At 44.9% G+C, this 25849-nt stretch overlaps 1 protein-coding gene across 1 annotated transcript in view; it reads left to right on the top strand.

The window, feature by feature from the left end:
• The first annotated feature begins 1692 nt into the window (after window positions 1-1692).
• The window catches only part of LOC140491910 (F-BAR and double SH3 domains protein 2-like), a 74490-nt gene continuing 50333 nt past the window's right edge, over window positions 1693-25849 (top strand). The window contains exons 1-3 of the mRNA XM_072590365.1: window positions 1693-2066; window positions 2157-2254; window positions 17096-17141. Of these exons, the coding sequence (XP_072446466.1) occupies window positions 2046-2066; window positions 2157-2254; window positions 17096-17141 (165 nt within the window). The 5' untranslated portion in view covers window positions 1693-2045. The remainder of the gene's footprint in view (window positions 2067-2156; window positions 2255-17095; window positions 17142-25849) is intronic.

Genomic DNA, 25849 nt, shown 5'->3' with positions numbered 1-25849 from the left:
GGGCTTGTTCCAGTCTTCGAGAGTTGGATTCACGGCCTGGCAGTCAGCTACCGGCTAAAGAGTGACTATCAAATTGAAATTGGCAGCTGACAGTAACACAGACAAAAGGGGACTGAGAAAGGGCAGTTAGTGTAGAGTGATAATTGAAAAAGCTCAACACAGGAAAAAATGAAAAATAAAAGAAATGAAACAGGAAAAATACTGAACTGAAATGCAATTACAGTACAAATATGGCCATTTTCAAAAGAAAAGTTCTAATGTTTATTTTTAAAACATGGAATGGATGAATGAAAAAGAAAAAAATGTTACATCAGGAGAGACTAAACAGACGATGTATTGAATAAGCTTTGAATAAATTGTACTTCATCTTTTCTGATTATGTGAACCAACTTCTACCCAGTATTGGTGCCTCTATGGTTCCAATCTCACTCTGAAGCCCATTCTGGAGATTGAGCACAAAGTCTAGATTGACTAATACCCAATGTGGTACTGAGGGAGCACTGCATTGTCAGAGGTTCAGTACTGAGGGAGTGCGACACTCTCAGAGGGTCGGGACTGAGGGAGTGCTGCATTGTCAGAGGGTCAGTTTTGAGGAAGTGCTGCACTGTCAGAGGGTCAGTCCTGAGGGAGTACCACACTGTCAGAGGGTCAGTACTGAGGGAGTGCTGTACTTCAGAGGGTCAGTCCTGAGGGAATGCCGCACTGTCAGAGGGTCAGTCCTGAGGGAGTGCTGCACTGTCAGAGGGTCAGTACTGAGGGAGTGCTGTACTTCAGAGGGTCAGTCCTGAGGGAATGCCGCACTGTCAGAGGATCAGTCCTGAGGGAGTGCTGCACTGTCAGACAGGGGTGGTCCTAAGTGAGTGCTGATGTGTTGGTAGGGAAATTCTACAAAAGTGCTTCACTATCAGAGGGGCAGGACAGAAGGAAAGCTGTTGGGGGAAAGGAGGGGGGATGCAAAAACATTGACAAAGGCAATATTTACCCTGCCAGGTGGATGTCAAAGATTCCATGGCTTCTGTTTTGAAGAATGAACTATTTTTTAAAAGAAAATGTCTCTTGTTCTGGGCCAATATTTGCCCCTTAACAGAGCTCACTGAAAACAGAAATAAAAATATGGAGCCCTTCAATTACACAGTGGATGTCTGAACTTACTTAACAGATTGATGTTAGAATTACAAAACAGAAACTGGTGGGCGGATGGTTTCTTATTAAATAGTAAAGTAAACGCAAGGGATCACATGGTCTAATTCTGCTCCCAGTTCACATTTTTGTCCCTTCCCTCTCTCCCTGATGGCTTTGCCGATAATGAGGGACGAGCAGAAATAGAGAACATGCAAACTTCTGTCTATCTCTTCTTCTCGCCTTCTTCCTGTCCCAACTTCTTCACTCTTGCCCCTCCCTCCATTCCTTTCCCCTTATCTCTCTCTCCCTGTCCTTCTCTACCTCCAGTTCTCTCTCTCCCTCCATCCTTCCCTTCCTCCTCCTTCCCACTCTCTCTCTTCCTCTCCCTCCAGTTTTTTTTGTTTAGCTGTCATTAGTGTAAACTTAGTTGTTTTGCTGTAATTATTGCTGTCTGGGATTGGGGGGGGGGAGGTAAAGGGGGATTTTAGTTTATCTTTATTCCCTTGTCCCTCCCCTCCACCGTCTCTGGCCCTTTAACAGCAGCTGCTTCCGCGGTGGGAGGTGCCTGATGATTGCAGAGTTCAGGGACACACAGAGAGAAATACACACACAACAGGGTTTCAGAGGGACAGACACAAGTAGAGACAGAGAGAGAGAGATCGAGATAGAGACAGACAGGGACAGAGAAGAGAAGAGACAAACAGACAGAAACAGGGTGATAGAGACACAAAAAAGAGTCCTACACTGAGAAACGGGGAGACAGACACACACACACGCACAAATATTAACGAAGAGAGAGAGAGACGTTGACAAACAGAGAGTTAGAGATCGAGAGAGCAGACAGAGATAGCCATTCAGTTAGAGAGCACAGTCAGTGTGACAGACACCAGGATACAGAGACAGAGAGAGTGCGGAGTCGTAACATGCAGCCTCCCCCCAGGAAGGTGAGCAGAGACCGATCCTGGGGAGGGGTGGGGAGAACACAGCGGGGTACAAAGTTGGAATAATCACCTCTTCTTTCCCCCACTCCCCAGGGCCGAGTGAGCCAGGAGGTGAAGATCAGTTTCTCGGAGCAGTTGTGTAAAATACAGAACAAGCAGCAGCAGGAAGCCGAGCTACTGGAGGACATCAGGTAAATGGGTCCCAGTCCCTGGGCTGTGTGAATCCCTCCCTTTAAACAGACTGTACTTAACGCCCTCACACCTGCCCCAGGCACCTCCACTCTGTACCTTCCCTCTCTCCCACCCCCACTCTGTGCCTATCCCCTCTCCCCTTTGCCCCACTCTGTACCTGTCCCCTCTCCCCTTTCCCCCACTATGTACCTGTGCCCCTCCCTGCCCACACGGCAACTGTCCCCACACTGTACCTGACCCCACCCCAACTTTGTACCTGCCCCTTTGCCCCTACACTCTGTACCTCCTCACCCCTCTCTCTGTGCCTTCCCCCTCCTTATTCTTCCCCAGTACTCCCTTGTCATACATACTTCCTCTCATTCCTTCCATATTATTATCTTCACTCAGCTCTCCTTCCTTGCTCACCTTTTCCCTGTTCCTTAATCTGCATTATGCTATATGCCCTCTACTTATCCCTTTCAGGTGCCAAATCCTTAGAAACTTGAACATAGAAGGTATCTGCCATTCATTATGATCATGGCTGATCATCTAACTCAGTCGCCTGTTTCTGCTTTTCCCTATAACCCTCGATCCCTTTAGACCCAAGAGCTATCTTAGGTCTTTTTCTGTTTCTTGAAAATGAATGCTTTGGCCCCCAAGTGTTTTCTATGGCAGAGAATTCCACAGGCTCGCCACTCTCTCTGGGTGAAGACATTTCTCCTTGTTACAATCCTAAATGTATCTTTGTAATGTGACCCCTAGTTCTGGAGTCCCCATCAGCAGGAATGTTCTTCCTGTATCTAACCTGTCTAGTCGTGATATGATTGTAAAAGTTTCTATAAGAAAAGATGGAACTGGAGGCTTGGATGGGAAGCGTGAATTAAATATTAGACTGACTGACCTGAGTTTGACCTTTTGCTGTGTAATATTGGGGAATGGATAGTTCCCTTCAACTTCCTGAATGGAAATGTCTGCGAGTTCCAATCTTGCAACACAAAAACGCAATTGGTCTTTAATAAAAGTTTTGAAGGTCAAGAGCAGTTCAGAGGAGGTTCACTAGATTGATCCCAGGGGTTTGTCATGTGAAGAGAGATTGAAGAGTTTAGGCCTATACACACTGGAATTTAGAAGAATGAGGGGAGATCAAATTGAGGTATTCAGGATGATAAAAGGTGGGGATAAAATACAAGTGGAATGGATGCTTCCTCTTGTGGGGCATTCTGGGACAAGAGGTCACAGTCTTAGGGTAAGGGGGAGCAAATTTAAAACAGAGTTGAGGAGAAACTATTTCTCCCAAAGGGTTGTGAATCTGCCACCCCAAAGTGCGGTGGATGCTGGGACAGTGAGTCAATTTAAGGAGGAGTTGGACAGATTTTTAATTGCTAATGGATTGAAGGGTTATGGAGAGAAAGCAAGAAAATAGGGGTGAGGAGCATATCAGCCATGATCAAATGGCAGACCAGATTCGATGGGCCAAATGGCCTAATTGTGCCCATATATCTTATGAACTAATGAATTATGTTATCATAGAATCCCTACAGTGTGGAAACAGGCCCTTCAGCCCAACAAGTCCACACCAACCCTCCAAAATGTAACTGCCCAGACCCAATCTCCCTACTTACTCCTGACTAATGCACCTAACCTACACATCCCTGAACACTATGGGCAATTTAGCGAGCCAATTCACCTAATCTGCACATCTTTGGACTGTGGGAGGAAACCCGCGCAGACACAGGGAGAATGTGCAAACTCTGCACAGTCGTCCAAGGCTGGAATCGAACCTGGTCCCTGGCACTGTGAGACAGCAGTGCTGACCACAGAGCCACCGTGCTGCAGACCTAGAGTGAAGGGATAAAATGGAAGGCAGAGCTGGATTGGAGGGACCCCAACAAGAGGTCAGGGTTGGATTAGGATGCTGGCTATGGTTTTGGATATGACAGAGATCAGAGAGGGAGAGATGGGGAGATTTGAAGATAGAAATTGAGATGTTGAAGAAGCCAGAGATCCGGGGTATGGGTGGTGAAGAAGGATTAAGTGGGATTTGATATTGGAGTTTTATAACAGAAAGAGCACAAGGCTGTAAAAGGCATAGACTGATTTGGTGAAAATTAACGATGACTTGAATTAAGGATAAGATCAAATAAATTCCCACCCTCAAATAGCCCATTTTCCCTCCAGTCTCTGAATTTGTTTTTGTGATGAATCATTGAAAAAAGTATGCATTTAATTAAAGCTTTTCATCTTGTATTCAATTCACAAGAAATACCACTTTAAGGAGAAAAAGAGATGAATATTGGTTTATCCCCTTAAATTTCTTGCTAATTGTCCTAGTCAGTACAAGATAAAAAAAATTCAACAAAATGTGTAATTTGTCCAGTAGCTTCTATACCTGTTATGGAGAAAATATTAAGAAATAGGAAACTGCTGTGGTTTAATGGCCTGAGTGACCCAGAGATGAATCTTCCAGTCCGAGAGACATGGTAATTTGAATCTGCTACAGATCTAACAACCTGCTCCAAGCTTCGATTGTCCATAGTGAAGTTTCATGAAATCCTTCTGGACAGGAAATGAATGAAAGGTAACATGTAGGTGACGTTTTGAGAGTATGTGTTAAATAAATAAGGAAGACACTGTGTGTATAGTTTTGGTCTCTATAATTGAGGAAGGACATAATTACATGAGTAACCATTCAGAGGAGGTTCACTCAACTGATTCCTGGAATGAAAAGAGTTCTCTTGCAAAGAAAGGTTGGACCTGTATCCATTGCAGTTTCGAAGAATGAGAGGGGATCTGGTATCTTTCAATGAAATCCCAAACGGTCTTGTTAGGGTGGGTACTGAGATAATGTTTCTTCTTGTGGGAGAGGCTCAAACTAGGAGACAGAATTTAAAGACAATGGGCTGAGATGAAGAGTATTTTTTTTCCTCTCTGAGGATCATTGAGGGGTGAAATTTTCTTCCCAGAGCACAGTGGAGACTGTCATTAATAGATCAACAAGGGAGGTGGAGATATAAGATATTGACAGCATGGTGGAGTTGGGACCACAATCAGTGGGGAGGCCTGATCTTCTGCCACTGCAGTCCATGTGATGTAGGTAGACTTACAGTGTTGCTGGGAAGGATTGATCATCCATGTTCTTAGTGAGTTGGAGACCCAGTACAAGGAGCTGAATGGTCCATTCCGATTCCTAATTTGTATAGTTGTTTATGCTTGTTAGAGTTGAGCAGAATGAGAGCTGGTCTCAATGAAGCATTTTAAATTCTGAGACATGGTAGCTCCAGAGGATTTGTTCACCGCCCCCTGCCCCCCACCCCATCCCCCACACCCCCCCCAATCTCCCCCCCCCCATCCCCCATCCCCCATCCCCCATCCCCCCTCCCCCCATCCCCCCTCACCCCTCCCCCCATCCCCCCTCACCCCCCCCCCCCATCCCCCCTCACCCCCCCCCCCCCATCCCCCCTCACCCCCCCCCCCCATCCCACCATCCCGCTTTGACACGGGTTCTAGAACTAGGGGCTAACACTCTCACATTAAGGTTCAGCTGTTTAGGACTGAGATAAAGAGAGATTTCTTTCCTCAGGGATGCGAACATGGAAAAAGGCTTGGGGATGATAATTTCTTGAGTGTATTAAACACTGATTGATCGTTTTGTCGGACACTCTGGAAATCAAGGAAATCGGATGGAAAAGTGAAGCTTTATTTATTCTTTCAAAGGATGTGAGCATCATTGTCGCGGGGCTGCATTAATTGCCAATCCCTCATTGCCCTTGAGAAGGTGGTGGTCAGCTTTTTTTTTTAGTGTCATTGCTGTCTGTATGGGGCAGGTACACACAGAATACTGCTGATAGGATGAGGTGAATAATGAGGGAAACCTTATTTAATATAGTAGCAGGCTGAATGGACTGCACCCTGTTCTAATTTCTTCTGAATGAGAAGTACTTGTGCTTGGTGATGTTCTTCACTATTAGCAGTTGGGAGAAAATGCTAAGTAGACCTCTGCGTGTCTCAACTGTACAGAATTGCATAACTTACTGTCAAAAAGTGTGGCGTTGGAAAAGCACAGCCGGTCAGGCAGCATCCGAGGAGCAGGAGAGTCGACATTTCGAGCATAAGCCCTTCATCACGTTCCTGATGCTGCCTGACCTGCTTTGCTTTTCCAGCGCCACACATTTTGACTCTGATCTCCAGCATCTGCAGTCCTCGCTTTCTCCCTGCATAACTCACTTCTTCAAATTTTGTGTGGTCTTGTTGTAGCCACGGTGAAAGCTAATAGGGGTGGAAATGCTATCTCACTTTCCACAGGCAGCATATGTTGGACCAGACTCTGGGGAACCCCCCCCCCCCTGCCAATTAATGATGAGCCATCAAAAAAAGGCTGGAGGTTATGTAGTCTGTAGTATGTAGATGTAATGGATCTAGGTTTGCTCGTTGAGCTGGAAGGGTCATTTCCAGATTTTTTTGACACCCTACGGGGTAACATCTTCAATGGGCCTCCGGGCGAAGCAATGCTGATAATTCATGCTTTCTATTTATATGCTTGGGTTTCTTTGGGTTGGTGATGTCATTTCCTGTTCTATTTCTCAGGGGGTGGTGGATGGGGTCTAACTTGATAACAACAAAACACATCAAGTTAGACCCCATCTACCACCTCTCCTGAGAAATAGAACAGGAAATGACATCACCACCCCAAAGAAACCCAAGCATATAAATAGAAAGCAAGAATTATCAGCATTGCTTCGACCGGAGGCCCATTGAAGATGTTACCCCGTCGGGTGACAAAATGTCTGGAAATGAACCTTCCAGCTCAGCGAGCAAACCTACATCCTGCACCTCAACCTGACCTACAAATCTTCTCAAAACATGTAGATGTAATGGCAGCCAGAGTTACTCACTTCAGGGAAAGAGGCCGTCTGGGTCTTTGGGACTGAATGAGAATCAGCGCTTTCAGGGGAAACAGTGGGGCGGGGGGGGGGGAGGGTGGCGGTGAGGTGCGGTGAAGGAAGGGAAAACAGGGCTTTTTAGCAAAAAATGATGTGGAAAATTAGGATACAGAATAATACCAGCATACAAAGAGGCCATTCAGCCAGCCATACCAGTGGCATCTCTTTGATACAGCATCCAACTTGTTTCACTTCACTGCTGTTTCACCTTAGCCCTGAACATGTTCTTTTTTTGAGTCTACTCCAGTCTGTTTTCTGGAAGTTATTTATTAGTTTCCACCTCCTGCCTCTCCCTTAGATGTCTTAAAAATCATGTGGCTGGAAATAACAGTGGGTCATTACAAGCTAGGGTGTCAATGCTGCAGGAAAGTTCCACTTCATAGCCTCAAGTTGGTGAAAGGTGTCAACATTTGAAATGACTGTCTTGCCTTGTGGGTCGGGACTCTCTCTAGGGTTTGCAGGCTGAAAGGAAAGGTCATGCTCCTCATCTTAGCTGTGAGAATTGTGGCAATGAAGTGTGATAATTATTAGAGCCTGGAAGCTATTAATCTCTGCAATCAAGCTGTTAGAAAGAGGTGGGCGCAGGGGAATAAAAACAAAACCAGGGAGGATCACTCTCTGAGTCAGGGTCAGGACAATTAAACACAGCCGCAAGTGTAAAATGGAAGAAATATGAATTGCAGTAGACAATTCTTAACATCTGACAAATACTTGAAAGGAATAAATATAAAGATTTTTGAGAAAGAGCTGGGAAATGAAACTGAAAGAAAATCATATGAAATGAAATGCTCATTCAGAGAGCCAGAACATTCTGGGAACCTGGGTTCAAATCTCGCCAAGGCAGATGGTGGATTTTAAATTCAATAAAAATCTGAAATTAAGAGTCTAATGATGACCGTGAAACCATTGTTGAGAAAAAACCATCTGGTTCACTAATGCTCTTTCGGAAAGGAAATCTGCCATCCTTACTTGGACTGGCCTACGTGTGACTCCAGACCCACAGCAGTGTGGTTGACACACAACTGTCCTCTGGGCAATTAGGGATGGGTATAAACGCTGGCCTAGTCAGCAACATCCTTGTCCTGTGAATGAATAATTAAAAAAACACAAATTGTACCAAATTGTGAATTAGATAGCTCTTTGAAAGAATTGGTACAGGCCTGATCGTTGAATCCCACAGCTTGGGAGCAGGCCATTCAGCCCATACCAGCCCACCGAAGAACAACCCACCCAGACCCAACTCCCTTGCATCTTCCATGGCTGATCTACCTAACCCACACATGTTTGGACCATGGGAGGTAAATGGAGGGAAACTGCACAGACACGGGGAGAATGTGCAAACTCCACACTGACAGTCACCTGAGGCTGGAATTGAACCTAGGTCCTTGGGACTGAGAGCTACCGTGCCATCTGTGATGAACTGAATTTAGTTTATTCTTTCATGAGACATGGATATTTGTTGCCCAGCCCTAACTCCCTTTGCACTGAGTGGATTGCTTGGCAACTTTCACAATGTACTCAAGAGTCAATTACATTACTATGGGGTCCAGAGTCAAATGTAGGCCAGACCCAGTAGGGGCAGCAGAATTCCTTCCCCAAAGAGTATTAATGAATCAGAAAGATTTGTGACAACAATACTTGATTGTTCCATGGTTGCCATCACTGAGATTAGTTTTTAATTTCATATTTGCCATTAATTTAATTTTGATTCAACCATCCGATGTGCCGGGATTTGAACCTGTGCCTCCAAAGCATTAACCTAGGTCTTTGGATTATGAAGCCCAATGACAATGCATTATGTAACTGCGTCTCTTCATTTCCCTGCTCTCCTTCCCCACCCCCGAATGACCACGCTCTATGCTGTGTCTTCTATGATTCCTACTTTGACTTTGAAAGCTGAGATGCTCGATTGAATTGCTGAAGGCTGTTATACTGAGAGAAAATGAGGACTGCAGTTGCTGGAGATCAGGGTTAAAGAATGTGGTGCTGGAAAAGTACAGCCAGGTCAGGCACCGTCCAAGGAACAGGCAAGTCACCTGAGGCTGGAATTAAACCTAGGTCCTTAGGACTATGAAGCAGCAGTGCTAACCACTGTGTCACCAGTGATGGATTGTATTTATTTTATGCTTTCACTGGACAAGGCCGTTTGTTACCCAGCCCTAATTGCCCTCCTGCTCCTTGGATGCTGCCTGACCTGCTGTGCTTTTCCAGTGCCATACTTTTAAACCCAAAGCCTGTTGTACCTCTTCCATTTAAGAGGATTCATCAGTTTTCAGTTTGTGTAGCTGGTTTCAGTTTCTGGAAAGCTTTTGCGTGTTAGACGTGATTACCAACTCCACTCTTTTCTTTGCTAGCTCCACACTTACACTTGTGAGTCCTTGTCTTTCCATCTGTTCATGAGTGGTTTATGGATTCTGCAGGCTTCTGCCTACTATAACATGGATTCTAATTGCTCAATGCAGGTTTAATCTGACTCTGAATGGTCTAATATAGCCCGTATCATTTGGGAATGATTAAGCTTTTCACCTGTTAATCCTGACACGGTACGTCTTTGTAGGACTTGATTCCCAATTGCTAAGCAAATTGTAATGGCCTGCGTTACTGAATTGGGCTCATCTACATTGAAAAAATATAGTTTTGCATGCTGCTTAAACATTTGGGATCTGTTAGGAGGTCTACTGTGTCCCAATTTTAACGTAGGAATTTTGTGGACATCCTGACAATATGTCTTTGAGTTTCCTTGCTTTCAATTGATCCAACATGCATCCTGATCTTTTGCCTTTCTCAAGTGAGTTAAACTGACACCTCACCCAAGTTTGCCTGCCCACCAATAAACTCTGGTTTCAACACTCTTTGATACTATAATGACCAAAAATATTGAGGCTTGTCTCATGCATTGATTGATATTTTGAACCAACTTGTTGAGATGTGCATGGCTCTGGAGCAGGTTGGGCTTGAATCCACGCCATCAGGACCAGAGATAGGGACATTACCACTGAGCATAAAGCCCTTCACTCCAGTGTGTTTTAATAATGTCAACCATGTGTTTCATCTGTAGATTAGCTTGTTAGTTGACGGGTACAGTTACTGTGTTGAGCTCAATAAACTTCATCAGCATGCTGTTTCCACTTGCTGCTCACCAAGTGATGATAATGCTAATGGTCTAACAATCAGTTAGATTAGATTAGATTCCCTACAGTGTAGAAACAGGCCTTTTGACCCAACATGTCCATACCAACCCTCCGAAGAGCAACCCACGCAGTCCCATTCCCCTACATTCACCCCTGGCTAATGCACCTAACACTATGGGCAATTTAGCATGGCCAATTCACATCTTTGGACTGTGGGAGGAAACCGGAGCACCCAGAGGAAACCCACGCAGACACGGGGAGAATGTGCAAACTCCACACAGACAGTTGCCCAAGGCAGGAATTGAATCCGAATCCCTAGCACTGTGAGGCAACAGAGCTGACAGGGAATGATTATTTGATCATAATCATTAACATGACAAGGTCTGGATTTGTAGGAATACAGGGAGGTTAATTTAGTCTCTTGAACCTATTCTGCTGCTATTCAGATGGACAATGGTTGACACAAGCAACACAAAAACCTGTCTGCTTTCCTTCACTCAAGTCTTTTAATTCCCGGGCTCAATAGAAGCCTATTGATCCCAATGTTGAGATAGTCAGTTAATCCTCCCAACTTTACCAGCTTGTTGAGGTAGAGAGTTCCACAAGAGGCAAGAAAGTGGAGTTAATTTGAATAAATGTGAGGTTTGGATTTGGTATAACAAATGAGCAGGACTCATACAATTAAAAATAGGGTCTTGGGTGGTGCTGTAAAACAGAGAGACCCAGAGGTTCAAGCCCAGAATTCTTTAAAGTTTGCACCACAGGGTGGTTAAAAAAGGTATTTAGCACGCTTGCCTTCAGTGCTCAGGCCTTTGAGTCTAGGAGTTGGAGAGGGTTCGGAAAAGATTTACCAGGATGTTTCTAGGAATGGAGGGTTTGATTTATAAGGAGATGCTAGGTAGGCTGGGACATTTTTCACTGGAGTGTAGGAAGTTGAGGGGTGACCGTATAGAGGTTTACAAAATCATGAGGGGTATACATAAGGTGAATGGCAGGTACATTTTCCCTAGGGTTGGAGATTTCAAGACTAAGGGGCATATTTTTAAGGTGAGAGGAAAAAGATTTAAAAAGGAGATGAGGGACTTTTTGTTTTTACGCAGAGTGGTTCATGTGTGGAATGAACTGCCAAAGGAAGTGGTGGGTGCGGGTACAGTTACTGTGTTTAAAAGGCATTTGGATAAGTACATGAAAAAAGACGTGTTTGGAGGGACATGAGCCAACCACAGGCAGGTTGGACTCATTTCGTTTCTGACTCAATGACTATAAATGTACTTATGGAGACACTTTGGTTGTGAAAGACACTCTATAGATGCATGCTTGTGTTTTCATCTCGCCCTGCTTTTGCAAGTCAGCCTGGTTCAGGTAGCCAGGCCTCAGGGCTGAGGCTTGAACTCAATCTCCTGAACCAGAGACAGACGCACAACTTCATGGAGCCCACGGTTTAGTCTAGGGTGAGCAGTGAATTGTGGACCAGAGGATGACCAGCAAATGTGACTCTCTTACATAGAAAAAACAGAAAACAGAAGGATTGGGCCATTCAGCCCTTCGAGCCTGTTCCACCATTCAGTATGATCTCGGCTAATCATCCAGCTCAGTCCTCTGTTCCCACTTTCTTCCTCTACCCCTTTGATCCTTTTGGCCATAAGAACCCCTTGAAGACATTGATGTTTTGAATTGTTTGTTCTGGTAGAGAATTCCATTGGCTCACCACACTTAGGTAATGCAGTTGCATCACTTTGAGACTCAGTCCCTTACCCAAATATACTCCAGCCATGGAGGAGTAACAGTTCCTTATAGTTATACAGTGTCAGGACATGGCTGTGTGTTTCCTATATTACAATAGGGTGGAGAAGGCAGTTCGGACCGTCTTATCTGGCTCTCTCATTCTATAAGATCATGGCTGATCTGACTGGGACCAGTTTTCCAGTCTGTCCCCAATAATCCTTTTCTTTCTTATCAATCAAATATCCATCTCACTCAACCTTGAAATATTGATTAGATCTCCTACAGTGTGGAATCAGGCCCTTCGGCCCAACAAGTCCACATCGGCCTTCCGAAGCGTAACCCACCAAGACCCATTCTCCTATCCTATATCCACCCCTGACTAATGCACATAATACTATGGGCAGCTTAGTGTGGCCAATTCACCTAACCTGTACATCTTTGGATTGTGGGAGGAAACCCATGCAGACATGGTGCGAACGTGCAAACTCCACAGAGATAGTGGCCCAAGGCAGGAATTGAACCTCAGTCCCTGGCACCGTGAGGCAGCAGTGCTAACCAGTGAGCTACCATGCCACCCACATTCAATGCTTGTTGCTCTCGGGGGAAGAGAAGTCCAAACATTAATGTCCCTCCAAGAGAAGAAACTGCTCCTCACCTCCATCTTATTGGTTCACCATTTACTTCAGAATTGCAGATCCAGACTCTTCTTATAAAGGGAAACATCCCCCGATTATCTACTCTGTTAAGCCCCTCAGAAACTTCCATGTTTCAAAGAGATCATCTTCTGAACTCCAATGGTTCAATCTTTCCCCTAAGAGAAAGTATTTAATGGCTGTAGCTACTTTGACACATCCTGAAGAGTGATACAAATGCAAATTGTTTTGGTTATGGTGTTTACAGCATGCTCCCCCAACTCTGCTCCCCATCCCAAACACGACCTGTTTCCCCCAATATTGTCCTCCTACCAATTAGGAGACACAGACATTGAAGGTCACCCTTTAAATATACAAGAACCCAGTGTTGGAGTGATTCTTTGACGGAATTTCCATTTCAGTCTATTGTCCCCATTCAGTTCCAATGGCGCAACAGGCCCTTGCTGGTGTTTTCAATTGGAGTCCCAGTGCTGTCTTTACATCGCTAAAGTATGCACTGGGAAGTCTACACCCTACCTAAGTAAAGCTCAATCCGGGAAAACATCGGGCAGACTACAGCTCGCTGGCAGAGTCCAAAGTTGGAGCAGACTCACAGAGGAGATTGCATGTCCGGTGTAAAGTTTGAACAGTGAGGGATAATTCTTGTGTGAAGGGAGCTGAACACATTGAGCCTGTGATTCTTGGGTGGCTCCAAGGTAAACTTTAACAGTTGATTTATTTTCAATCTTTACCAGAAAGCCGAGACTGCAAATAAAACAAGATTTTGTGAGCCAAGTGTATTCAATCTGTTGGCCTCTGGATTTGTTAAAATAAAGACCAAGCTTTCCTCTGTGTCTTCAGTTTGAATGTGAGCTGGAACTGAACCTGTAATTAGGGGAGGTTACTTGAGTTAAACTTTGGCAGTCAGTTTCATTCACAGGCATAGGATTTGTTCGAATTACACCCTTGATATGAATCTTCTCTTAAGGTTTAAATAAACCTCCTGAAAGGGGTAAGGTATTCAGAGACAATTAAATCAGGTTGGGTCTCGTGGAAATGCATTAGGCATTTTTAAAAATCTATCTTCACAGGCACGTTTCCTACTTTTTCTGTTAGGGTGTAAGTTTAGTTGCCGAGGTCAGCATTTATCGCCCATCCCTAGTTACCCTTGAGTTGTTGTGCTGTCATAGTCTTACCAGACCATAGGTCTGCTTTCTCATTAGAGAGAGGTGAGTGGTGATGATTTAACATGAGGGTCACTGTATGTCAGGCAAAGGGAGAGGTTGCAAAGGAGAGTCCATCATGCTGTCCCCAGCCAATGTGGGAATTGAACCCATGTTGTCGGGATCAAGTTCGGCCACATTTCGAATATTGTGTACAGTTCTGGTCGCCACATTACCAAAAGGATGTGGACGCTTTGAGAGGGTGCAGAGAAGGTTTACGAGGATGTTGCCTGGTATGGAAGGTGCTAGCTATGAAGAGAGGTTGAGTAGGTTAGGGTTTATTTTCACTAGAAAAAAGGAGATTGAGGGGGGACCAGATTGAGGTTTACAAAATCATGAAGGGTATAGACAGGGTGGATAGAGACAAGCTTTTTCCCAGGGTGAAGGATTCAATGACCAGAGGTCATGCTTTCAAGGTGAGAGGTGGAAAGTTTAAGGGGGATACACACGGTAAGTACTTCACACAGAGGTTGGTGGGTGTTTGGAACACGTTGCCAGCAGAGGTGGTAGAGGCAGGCACAGTAGATTCATTTAAGATGCATCTGGACTGATGCATGAGTAGGTGGGGAGCAGAGGGATACAAATGCTTCGGAATTGACCGACAGGTTTAGACAGTGGATTTGGCTTGAAGGGCCGAATGGCATGTTCCTGGGCTGTAAATTTTCTTTGTTCTAAGTGAACCATCCTTTTGAAAAATAGCGGTCCATCTGGTGTAGGTGCACCCCATAGAACTGTTAGGAAAGAAGTTCCAGAGTTTTGTCTTTAGTGACAGTGAGGAATAGCGATATATTTCCAAGTCAGAAACTGAGAGTGGCTTGGAGGGGGAGCTCGCAAGTGGTGGTGTTCCCATGCACTTACCACCCTTGTCCTTTTTAGTTGGTTGAGATTGTGGGTTTGGGAGGTTCTGTCTAAGAGTTGTTGCTGTGTATCTTGTACATGGTACACTCTGAGCATTAATGGTGGAGGGAGTGAATGGGGTAACTGCACAGAGGCCAGTATCTCGACACCATTTGTTTACACATGTACAGTACTCAACGCTGAGTTCAGCTTGCTCAGAGCCAGCTCTGAGTGAACAGAACCTCTGACACTCCTGTTTATATCTGTCAGCCAGGGCTCCCTGATTGGACCAGGTTAACAGCCCAAATCAGGGAACTCACATTCTATGAGGTCTACCTCGCTGACCTCATTACAATAACTTCACCAGCCATCAGGGTTGCTTTGTCCTGGATGGTGTTAAGCTGCTGTGCACTGGTGTCACACTCGACCAGGCAAAACAAAATGAAAGTGGTGCACTTCTGTGGGTGTTTTATGTTCATGTATAATTACCTTTGGAGGCCATTTGATTATACGCACTAGTTAATTGAATTGTAGCTGTTTTGCTATTGATATTTGTGCTGATAAATGTGAGAAAAGTTGGACATTAATAATTAATTTAAGGGTGAGGCTGATTATAGTGGCAATGTCACTGGATTACTGATCCAGAGGCCCAGGTTAATATTCTGGAAGTTTAGATTCAAATCCCAACATTGGCAACTGGTGGGATTTAAATTCAATTAATAGCAAGCTAATTTCAGTAATGGTGATCATAGCACATATTATCGATTTATTTTAAAAGCCCACTATGTTCACAAAAGCCCCTTAGTGAAGGAAATCTACTTTGGCTACTTCACTGAGCCTCCACACCATCTGTTTGCCCCCTGCTTCTTCTCCACCTTTGTCAAAAGATTAAAAAATAAATTTCCAATCACTTTCAGTTTGAAAGAAGAGTCATGTCAGACTTGAAATATTAACTTAATCTCTCTCCACAGATGCTGCCAGACCTACTGAGTTTCTCCAGCATTTTCACCGTTTGTTTCTGCACTGGTCTAGCCGGTGAGTCCAGGCACACAGCGATGTGGTCAACTCGTAGCCACTCTTTGAGCTGGCTGAGTAAGGCATTTAGTTCAGAAGAAATTTAGTGATGGATGACAAATGTTAGCTTTTCTAGCAATGTTCACATCCCGTAAAAGAAAATGGAAAACTCATGCCCACTATTTTTGCAACTTTATACAAAATTATTGCTTTAAACTGTGCACAAATCTTGAGTTTTCAAATGCTGGGGAAGTGCTTCCAATGTGGGCAGAATAGCAACCAATTTACTGATTCACAGATCGACTTCCATTGCAGTTCCATGTTTTTGGACAGATTTGCCAATATTTTGAATTTCTGCGCCATATTTGGCATATACTGAAATAGCACTAACCATTTCACCAAAGTGTTATCAAACACAACACAGGATGAAGCGACAGAAGAAATAAACCCCACAGGTGATCCAAAGCTTGATCCAAGGGCATTTTAAAGAACATCTTGCAAGATGCCTGGTAGGGAGAGGCTGACGGACAATAGAGCTCACAGCAGGTCTATCAGAGAAGTAGTTGAGAGAGAAGATGCACAGATATTGGAGGGTTACAAGGTAGGAGGAAGTTTCAAGAAAATGCAGTGGCGTGGCTGATCAGTGGATACGTGACACAGAATGACAAACTTGTTGCTGTTGGTGAACAAGACTTAGTGAGAGTTGGTTGGGCCTGTATTATAAAGGAATAAATCCTGATCCCTGAGGGTATGTTTTCCAGTAATAACTGATGTGAAAATGCTTCTGCCATCACTCAAATCATAAGAATCTTGTGTGGATATTATTGTATTGAAAAATGTATTGCAGCTAACTATGATGTACAAATGCTACATTCAAAGGTACACAAGTGGCTGGGCTGTGATAGGTTTACATTTGAACAATATGCTTCAAATGACATGTCATGCTTCAAGTAATTGGAGGCAGGATGGAGTATGATTCCGACATGCAATCTGTTTAAGCAGCACTCCTCAGTACTGTCCCGTGAACAATGCTATGCTGTCTCATTAATGCGTCTCTCATAGTACAATGCTTTCTTTCTACCGTCCTTCCAACAGTGCAGTACTCCCTCAGTATCATCCTTCCAATAATGCAGCCCCTCTCTCTCAGTACTGCCTCTCCAACAATGCAATGCTTTCTCAGTGTTACCCCCAGCACTCCCTTGCTCCTGCCTTCTGATTATAGGCAGGGCTAAATTCTTGTGAAGAAAATTCTGTTGGACCTCTCTGCAGCTCTTTTGTTTAAACTGTAACCAGATTGTAATCTCCAGGATGTTAGGCTTCACCATTCTGACATCATTATGTTTTTGTATTTTGTTTCAGGTCGTTTAGCAAACAGAGAGCTGCAATTGAGAAGGAATATGGTCAGGTAAGGAGCTGTACCAGGGCTAAACCAGTAAAGTTCACAAGAGCCATATGAATTATGAGGCGATTTAGATTTTAAAATGGGGAAGATATTTTTAGGACCCCTCTACAGTGTGGAAACAGTCTACACCAATCCTCCAAAGAGTATCGCACCCAGACACACCCTATCACTGCATTTCCCATGGCCAACCTACCTAACCTGCACATCCCTGGACACTATGGGCAATTCAGCATGGCAAATCCACTTAACCCAGACATCTTTGGACAGTCGGAGGAAACCAGAGCAGACAATGTGGAGAATGTGCAAACTCCACACAGTCACCCAAGGCTGGAATCAAACCTGAGTTCCCGGTGCCGTGAGGCAGCAGCACTAACCATGAGCCACCGTACCACCCTGATAATTCTTGACCCCTTTTGTTTAGAAATCCCCATCTCTCAGTTATCCATCCCAGATTGACTTTGATTGACCTCGCGGGTTAACTTGACAATCAGTTGGCACCTTTTTCACCTTCAGTGCAAACTGTTGTGATTGTTTGGAACTTGACGCTCTCGTGTTTGTCCCGGTGAGTGCCAGAACTGAAAGCTAGGATAATGCGAGTGGAATCTCCCCAGCCCCTGAACAACATGGGTTGTGGCAAGAAAGTTGGCAAAATCACATGAGGTGGCTAACAAGGGGCTTCTCAATGGCCAGAGCATAAGGTCTCCTTTTCCAACCAGCATTGAATGGTGAGTCAAGGTTCATGCTGGTGAAAGAAGCCTATTTGCATTCACCAGTGTAGGCCAACATTATCACGCCATCTCACCTCATTAACATGCACCCTCCCAATCTCCTCCTCGCTGGATAGAAACAACATGGTGACAGTTCCTGACGGGCAGGTCCAAATGGTGACTCAAGCTCACCTGTAGCTCATCCGGACCTCCATGTTGGACACCAATATTGCGGGGCACATTCCATAGACAATGAGTATGTGCAACGCTAACCCCTCCCATCCTACTACACACCAGGACCTCCAGTTCCCTGTCGACATAGCTGGGGTGCCAATCTGTCAGACATGTCATGTGTTAGCTGACAGGAGCAGTATGCCAGCACTTGACCGGGTGCAGGGCTGCGCTTTAAAGATGGTACCAGTGCCAGGAATCCTGGTGAGTACTTCCACCATGGTGAGCGGGAATGGGATACCACAGGGGCATAGTCCATGGGTAATGAGTTGAATGTGGGAAGTGAAAACTCTTTAAGGCTCCATGAAGCTTGCCAAAATTGACACTTTACCAGAAGATGGCAAAGTTCAGCCCCTCATCTCTCTCTTTAGCAAGATTTTGACTCTGTACGACCAAGCAACTAATTGCCTTTGCAATTGCCCCTTTACTCCACTTACATGGTCCACTTCAATGTGTTTCCCTTAGTGTATTCTATTCTTGATTATAACTCCCTCATTGTTAATTTATGTCTAAGTGCGTTGTGGAAACATTACGTCAAATGAAGTGATGTGTGGATCTCCCTCCGCAAAACTGCCAGCTTAAGTAATAAATGTAAATCCAAGGATCAATGGACGTCTGTTGACCCAGGTTATTCAGGGAAATGGAATCAGAGACAATGGATGAACAGAGATCAGCTAGGATCTCATCGAATGCTTGACACTGAATGGCCACCTCCTGTTCCCTTCACTTGAGGAAACTATTTACACGGTGCGTTGACAACCCTGGTGGTTACTCTTAGCCTCCAAGTCCATTTGCAAGAGTATTCTCCACAGATCTAAGTGTCTGTCAAATCCATTTACATCCTCTTGTTGTCCTAATCTCTCCAGCAGAATGTCCTGGATAGAACCTCTGGCTGATGATGTGCTCTCCGATTCCACATCCAACACTAAATCACATCCCTACCCCTGGCTGCCATTACCACAGTGCTCCACTTCTGGCATTACCTGGTACTCCCCAGCCTGGGAACAGCACTCGAGGGAAATTGGAGAATATTGAGATCCACTGTCTCCCAGCGAGATACTCAGTATCTCCTCACATACTGCATTAGCCTTCACGTTGCACTCACTCAATCCTCTATAATAATCAGCCTTCCACCAGCCCCTCGGCCTTTCGTGCTTGCTCCCTCATTTGTGCTCAATGTCTTCCTTGGGCCTTTTGTTTGTCACTTCGGTTGAAACAAGTTTTCACCCCCTTCCTTAAAACCAACTCTGAACCAGAATCTCAAGTTTACGATGCACTCAGTGAGGCTCTAGATGAATTTAAATGGAAGCTAACAGAAGGAGCAAGTGCTCCTTCCCCTCTATAAAAGTTTCATCACATCTCTCCTGTCTGCGACCAGAATTTTGCTGAAGGATGTGAGAGGTTATTGGCTCAGGTGATAATGTTGAGCTGCTTCATGTGGTCCCAGGTTTTATATCACAGAATATATAGCATGGGACCAGTCACCTGTACAAGATGTTGGTGAGACCACATCTAGAGAACTGCGAGCAGTTTAGGTCCTTTTTGTTTAAGCAGTTCCAAGAGTGTTCATTAGAATGGTTCCTGGTTTGGAGGGCTTGTCATATGAGCAAAGGTTAAACAGGTTGGCACTCTGTTCCCTGGAGTTGAGAGGAATGAGAGGTGATCCTTATTGAAACAGGTCGGATTTTGAAGGGGCTTGACAGGGTCAATGGTGAGAGGATGTTTCCCTTCATGGGACAGTCTGGGACCAGAAGGTATGATTAGATTAGATTAGATTACTTACAGTGTGGAAAAGGCCCTTCGGCCCAACAAGTCCACACTAACCCGTCGAAGCGCAACCCACCCATACCCCTACATTTACCTCTTCACCTAACACTAGGGGCAATTTAGCATGGTCAATTCACCTGACCTGCACATCTTTGGACTGTGGGAGGAAACTGGAGCACCCGGAGGAAACCCACGCAGACATGGGGAGAATGTGCAAACTCCACACAATCAGTCGCCTGAGGTGGGAATTGAAGCCTGGGTCTTTGGCGCTGTGAGGCAGCAGTGCTAAACACTGTGCCACCGTGCCGCCCACATGGTGTAGTCTCAGAATAAAGGAATGCCAATTTAAGACAGAGACGAGAAGGAATTTCTTCTCTCTGAGGGTTGGAGCTCCTTGTGTATATTTAAGGTTGAGATAAATCCTTGTTCAGTAGAGAAATCAATGGTTATGGGGATAGGGCAAGAAAGTGGACGTGAGGAAGGTTGTATCAGGCATGAGCCTATTGAATGGCGGAGCGGGCTTGAGGGGCCAAATGGCCTACTCCTGTTCCTATTCCTTATGGTTTTATCATTATACCTCTCTGCATCAATAAAGTCCTCCTGATTTCCCCTGACAGCAAAGAAGGCGTGTCACGACCTGTGTGACTGGAATGCCCTCATCGCTGATGCCATTTGGCTGCATTGTCTACAAGTGGCTATGGAACATAGCAACAGCAGTAGGTCACTCAGACACCGACAACTACATTGGAAAAGAATTCCGAGTCAGGCAGGGCATGGGAGTGAAACTGTGAATGGAGGAACGAATGGAAAGTTTTCTTTTCCTTCTCAGTGTATCGTTAGTATTTGGAATTTCTTTCCCTAGAGAGCAGCGGAGGCAGGTTGTTTTGAATCTATTTAAGGACATGAGTGCCAGATTCTTGACTGACAATGGAAGCAAAGGATATTTAGGTTGGTCACAAAACTTATCAAGTGGCAGAGCACAATTGGAAGGTCATAAGCTTTTGGAATAGGGTGGGGATAGAGAAGTGGTTTGGAGTGAGGGAGGGAATGGGAAGTGTGGTTGGGATAAGGAAATGAAGGATGGTCACTTGGACTCAGATTCGGGGATGGGGGAGGACATTGGAAGGTCTTCTCAGGCCAGAACTAGACCTCTGCTTTCCTGCTTCTTGCAACTCTTGCTCCATTTGTTCCTGTTTACTTTTGGTCTGAACAGGAATTTCATTCCCGAGAATTCTTGGCTGGAGAGATCTATAAAAGGGTCTTGGCTTTACTTCAGTTTTAAGGCCTGGATTCGGTAATGGACACTGATTGGGAGCTGGACATAAGCCACAGTCTCCATGTAAATTACGGGCGCCATCTGAATCTAAATGGAACCTCCTAATAGTTGCTGAGGGGAAAGGTCAGCTCCTGATCATTGCCCAGTGACTTCCCTGGAAAATTTGCGTGTCCGCCTAATGTATTTTTAAACTTGGGACATAGTCACTATATGAGCTACATTTCATTAAGAGTCTCTCCAGCATGTTTGCAAGAAAAAAAATTCAATAAGCTTTGCTGATGTTGAGTAGGGGTGATGTCACCTTGTTATTCAGTCATGCTGCCTAGTTTTAAGGAAGTTGTTGAGTAATCAGACTTTTGACTCTGTCCTGTGGCAAAAGGCCAGAACCTGAGTAATCAGGCAATAGCTCCTTGACCAGTCTCCACGGTTTGGCTTTGAGTCAGTAGTTAATAATAATAATAATGAGCTGCTTTAAAATTCTGATGTGTGTGTGTGTATGTGGAGGGGGAGATGGTAAGAAGCAGGGAAGACCTTTCAATTTGTGGGAGAGATCAAAACTGAGGGGCATAAATTATTAATATTTATTGACTCTTTTGTAGTTTATGGGTGTCACTGTCAAGGGCAGAATTTATTTTTTTAGATTAGATTACTTACAGTGTGGAAACAGGCCCTTCAGCCCAACAAGTCCACACCGCCCCGCCGAAGCACAACCCACCCATACCCCTACATTTACCCCTTACCTAACACTACGGGCAATTTAGCATGGCCAATTCACCTGACCTGCACATCTTTGGACTGTGGGAGGAAACTGGAGCACCCAGAGGAAACCCACGCAGACACGGGGAGAACGTGCAAACTCCACAAAGTCAGTCGCCTGAGGCGGGAATTGAACCCGGATCTCTGGCGCTGTGAGGCAGCAGTGCTAACCACTGTGCCACCGTGCCGAGCTCTTATTACCCTTGGACTGAGGTGGCTTGCTAGGCCATTTTAGAGAGAAGCTCAGAGTCAGCCATGTTGCTGTGGGTCTGAAGACACATGTAGACCAGACTGGGTAAGGATGGCAGATTTCCTTCCCTGAAGGGTATCACTGAGCCAGATGGGTTTTTGTACCAATCAAACAATAGCTTCATGGTCACCATTACTAGTTTTATCTTCTGTATTTATTAATTGAATTTAAATTCCACCAGTTGCTGTGGTGTGTTTTGAACCTAGGGACACCCGGAGTGTTAGGCCGGACCTTTAGATTACTCCTTCAGTGACAACACTGCTGCACCATCATTCGCCCCTAGAATATAAATAAAAATCAGTCACTAAAAATCAAATAGGGAACTCAGAAGTGACCTCTTTGACCAGAGTGTGGTGAAAATGTGCTAGTCACTACCACAAGGAGCGCTTGAGGCAAATAGTATCGATGCATGGAAGGGGAAATGAAATAAATATGAGGGTGAAAGGAATAGCGAAAATGTTGGAATACACTGCTTAAGATTAGTATGTGGAAATATACAATGAAGGTCTTCAAAAGAATGTTTGATAGTTATTTGAAGAGAAATTGTTTCCATGCCATAGGAGGACCAAGTGGGGAAGTGAGACTAGCCATATGCAGAGAGCTGGCATGGTGATGATGGCTGAGTGGCCACTCCCCTCTTTGCTGTAATGGAGAGTGGGGCTATTCAACCAGCTGTGCTCACAAATCTTTCATTATTGATCCTGGCTTAAGGTACTTTCTTGCCCCACAACAGTTTACAAGATGCGGGGCTGTCTAGGAACTGTTCGTGGGGTTACGTCGAGGCAAAAAATACCCAGCAGTGGGGCAAGATAGTATGTGTTATTGTCCTATAATAATACAAACCTTTTGAGGATCATCTGCCATTGTTGCCTTGCTGACTTTGGCACTGACTTTAATTGTGTCTTCGAGAAGTTTGAGGTTTGTCTAGGTGGGTCTCTAACTGGACGGCACGGTGGCACAGTGGTTAGCACTGCTGCCTCACAGTGCCTGAGACCCGGGTTCAATTCCTGCCTCAGGCGACTGACTGTGTGGAGTTTGCACGTTCTCCCCGTGTCTGTGTGGGTTTCCTCCGGGTGCTCCGGTTTCCTCCCACAGTCCAAAGATGTGCAGGTCAGGTGAATTGGCCATGCTAAATTGCCCATAGTGTTAGGTAAGGGGTAGATGTAGATGTAGGGGTACGGGTGGGTTACGCTTCGGCGGGGCGGTGTGGACTTGTTGGGCCGAAGGGCCTGTTTCCACACTGTAAGTAATCTGATCTAATCTAATCTGGACAGGGTAGACTGGACAGAGACACAGAGCTAGGCCACCAACCTCAGTCAGACATATTGCTGGGGGTCCCATTATTTTACCTCTAAATGCCTCTCTCAGTCAAAATGTTTTATCCCCACATCTCCAACCTTTTTAAAAATTAATAAGCAAAACAGATCAATGGAAATAATAAACTTGTTTAAAAGCCTCTATGATTTTCCTTCTGAATCTTTGATTACTGCAGCATCCTGGAGATTCATTTCTAAAGACTTTTGCAGGGTTAGCAACACTGTGCAGGATCTCACACCCTCTCCAACTATTTTCCTGGTTTTTGAGGGAACTGAGTTCAAATGCAAGTCTTATTTCATCCCCCTGTGCGATCAAGTTGACTTTCACAGCACTATAGGCGACAAATCAGCCCGTCAGCTCTTTGCATACTTTTCACCTTTCTGTGTTTATTTTCCTTTTTGGATATTTTATTTGTTCTTTTAGGGGATGTAGACATTGCGTGCAATGCTAGTATTTGTTACTCATCACTAACTGCCCTTAAAGTGAACAAAGTGTTTGGCATCAACCACGCTACTGAGGATATGCAGTCACATGGACTTTTGCAACCAGCAGTGATCATTTCATTGTCACCAATACCAAGGCCGTGCTCAACTTCAGATTTTATCAATTGAACTTAAATTCCACCAGATGCGGTGTGTGGGATTTGAACTCCCAGAGCACTTATATTTGCCTCTGGACAGTAGCCCTGTGACATTAACACTCTGTCACTGTCACCCCCTTTCATTTCAGCTCAAAATGAGCTCTTCTCATTTCCCCAGAGTTGTCCACATCTGGGTTTTGTCAGCTAGCTGAAATACACATCAACCTCCATGAAGCAGCTCAATATCACAACCAGCTGTTACTCAGTGACCAAACACGCCACTTCCTACAGGTTGTCTGTCAACTCGACAGGAGGAAGTGGCTTCACTACTGTCTGCGCTGACCTCATCTTCCTTTGACGCTGAAGTTCAAGAAAGTTGTGCAACGTGGCCCTGAGGGCTCGAGAGGGTCAAGTCATACAATGTGGGAGACAACTGTTCAATGGTTTAAGAGTTTCTTTCTTTCAACAGTCTCTCTAACTGTAGAAACACTGCCCATCAGCAGGATTTGCATAGTACCTTTAACACGGTCAAATGCTACACAGGAGCATAACCAAGCCAGAAAAAAAAAATGACATTGAGCCACTTAAAGAAGTTTTAGGTTCAATAACTGGACTTTGGATAAAAATCTAGGTGTTTCTTAAAGTAGCAAAGGAGGGGAAAATGTCGAGGGAGGGAATTCCAGGGCTGAGGTCCCTGGACAGCGATGTACAAAGTAGTGGCTCTGAAAGAGTTAATATTGAAGTTGTACCAACTTCCGTCCAATCTGACAATGTCACACAGTCTTTGGCAAGAGAAACCAAGATTCCGGTAGAGACTGAGGTGCCATCCCTGGCTGCTGACCATCTTTGTAATCACGTCAAAGTAGTCGATGTAATTTTTACCAATGTAATCATGCTACAAACTACATCTTGGGCTCTCAGCACGGTAGTAGTGTTCCTGTCTCTGAGCTAGAATTCCCATGTGCTCCAGAGCGATGTCATAACATATCAGAATGGGTCGATTAAAGTTTTTATAAAGGAAAACTTGTCGTTAAGACAAGTTGGTCAAGATTGCCAAGTGATTCATTGGTAAGCAAACAGGACCTCAGACCCAACATAAAAAGGTGGATTAGAGGCTCCACTCCACCTGATCCACAAGCTGCTAGTGGTCGGTAACCCAGCATCTGGAAGGAGCCGTAAGCACAGCCACCAATCGTGGAGGAGGGGGGTGGGTGTGGTGGTGATAAAGTGTGGCGCTGGAAAAGGCACAGCAGGTCAGGCAGCGTCTGAGGAGCAACAGAGTCGACGTTTCGGGCCTAACCTTTCATCACCAATAGTGGAGCGGGTGTTAAAATGAGGAGGCTCAAGGCGCCAGAACTCGGAGTGTAGTTCTTGCAGAGAGTTGGAGGACTGGAAGGAAGTACTGTGATAGCGAGGGGTGGGTTGGAGGAATTGGATAACAGGGGTCAAATTTTGACATTGAGGGGTTACCAAACCAGAAGCCAGCGTAAGTCCATAAACACAGGGGTGATGATTGAGTTGGACTCGATGTAAGTTACGTCACAGAGCAGAGAGGTTTGGACAGTGTAGGTGCAAGCTGACATTGTGTTTTGATGATGAAATAAGGATGGAGTCTGTGAGGGGGTGCAGTGTGGAGATGAACCTCTGGTTCAGTTATCAGTGGATTCCAGGAGCAGTTAGTCTGGGAAAGGGTGTCTTCAAATTCTCATACCTGAGAGTTAAGTTTTCTTGATTGTTCTCTAACTTCACCCTGGGACTTGCGTAAAACCCAGGACAGAGCTCAATCACTGGACAGACCTCTCTGATCCTGCTTTTGATGCAAAGCTT

The sequence above is a fragment of the Chiloscyllium punctatum genome, chromosome 20, assembly GCF_047496795.1.
Source record: "Chiloscyllium punctatum isolate Juve2018m chromosome 20, sChiPun1.3, whole genome shotgun sequence".
Taxonomy (NCBI): Eukaryota; Metazoa; Chordata; class Chondrichthyes; order Orectolobiformes; family Hemiscylliidae; genus Chiloscyllium; species Chiloscyllium punctatum.
Note: the sequence above shows the minus strand (reverse complement) of the source record. Positions and strands in the feature narration are given on the sequence as shown.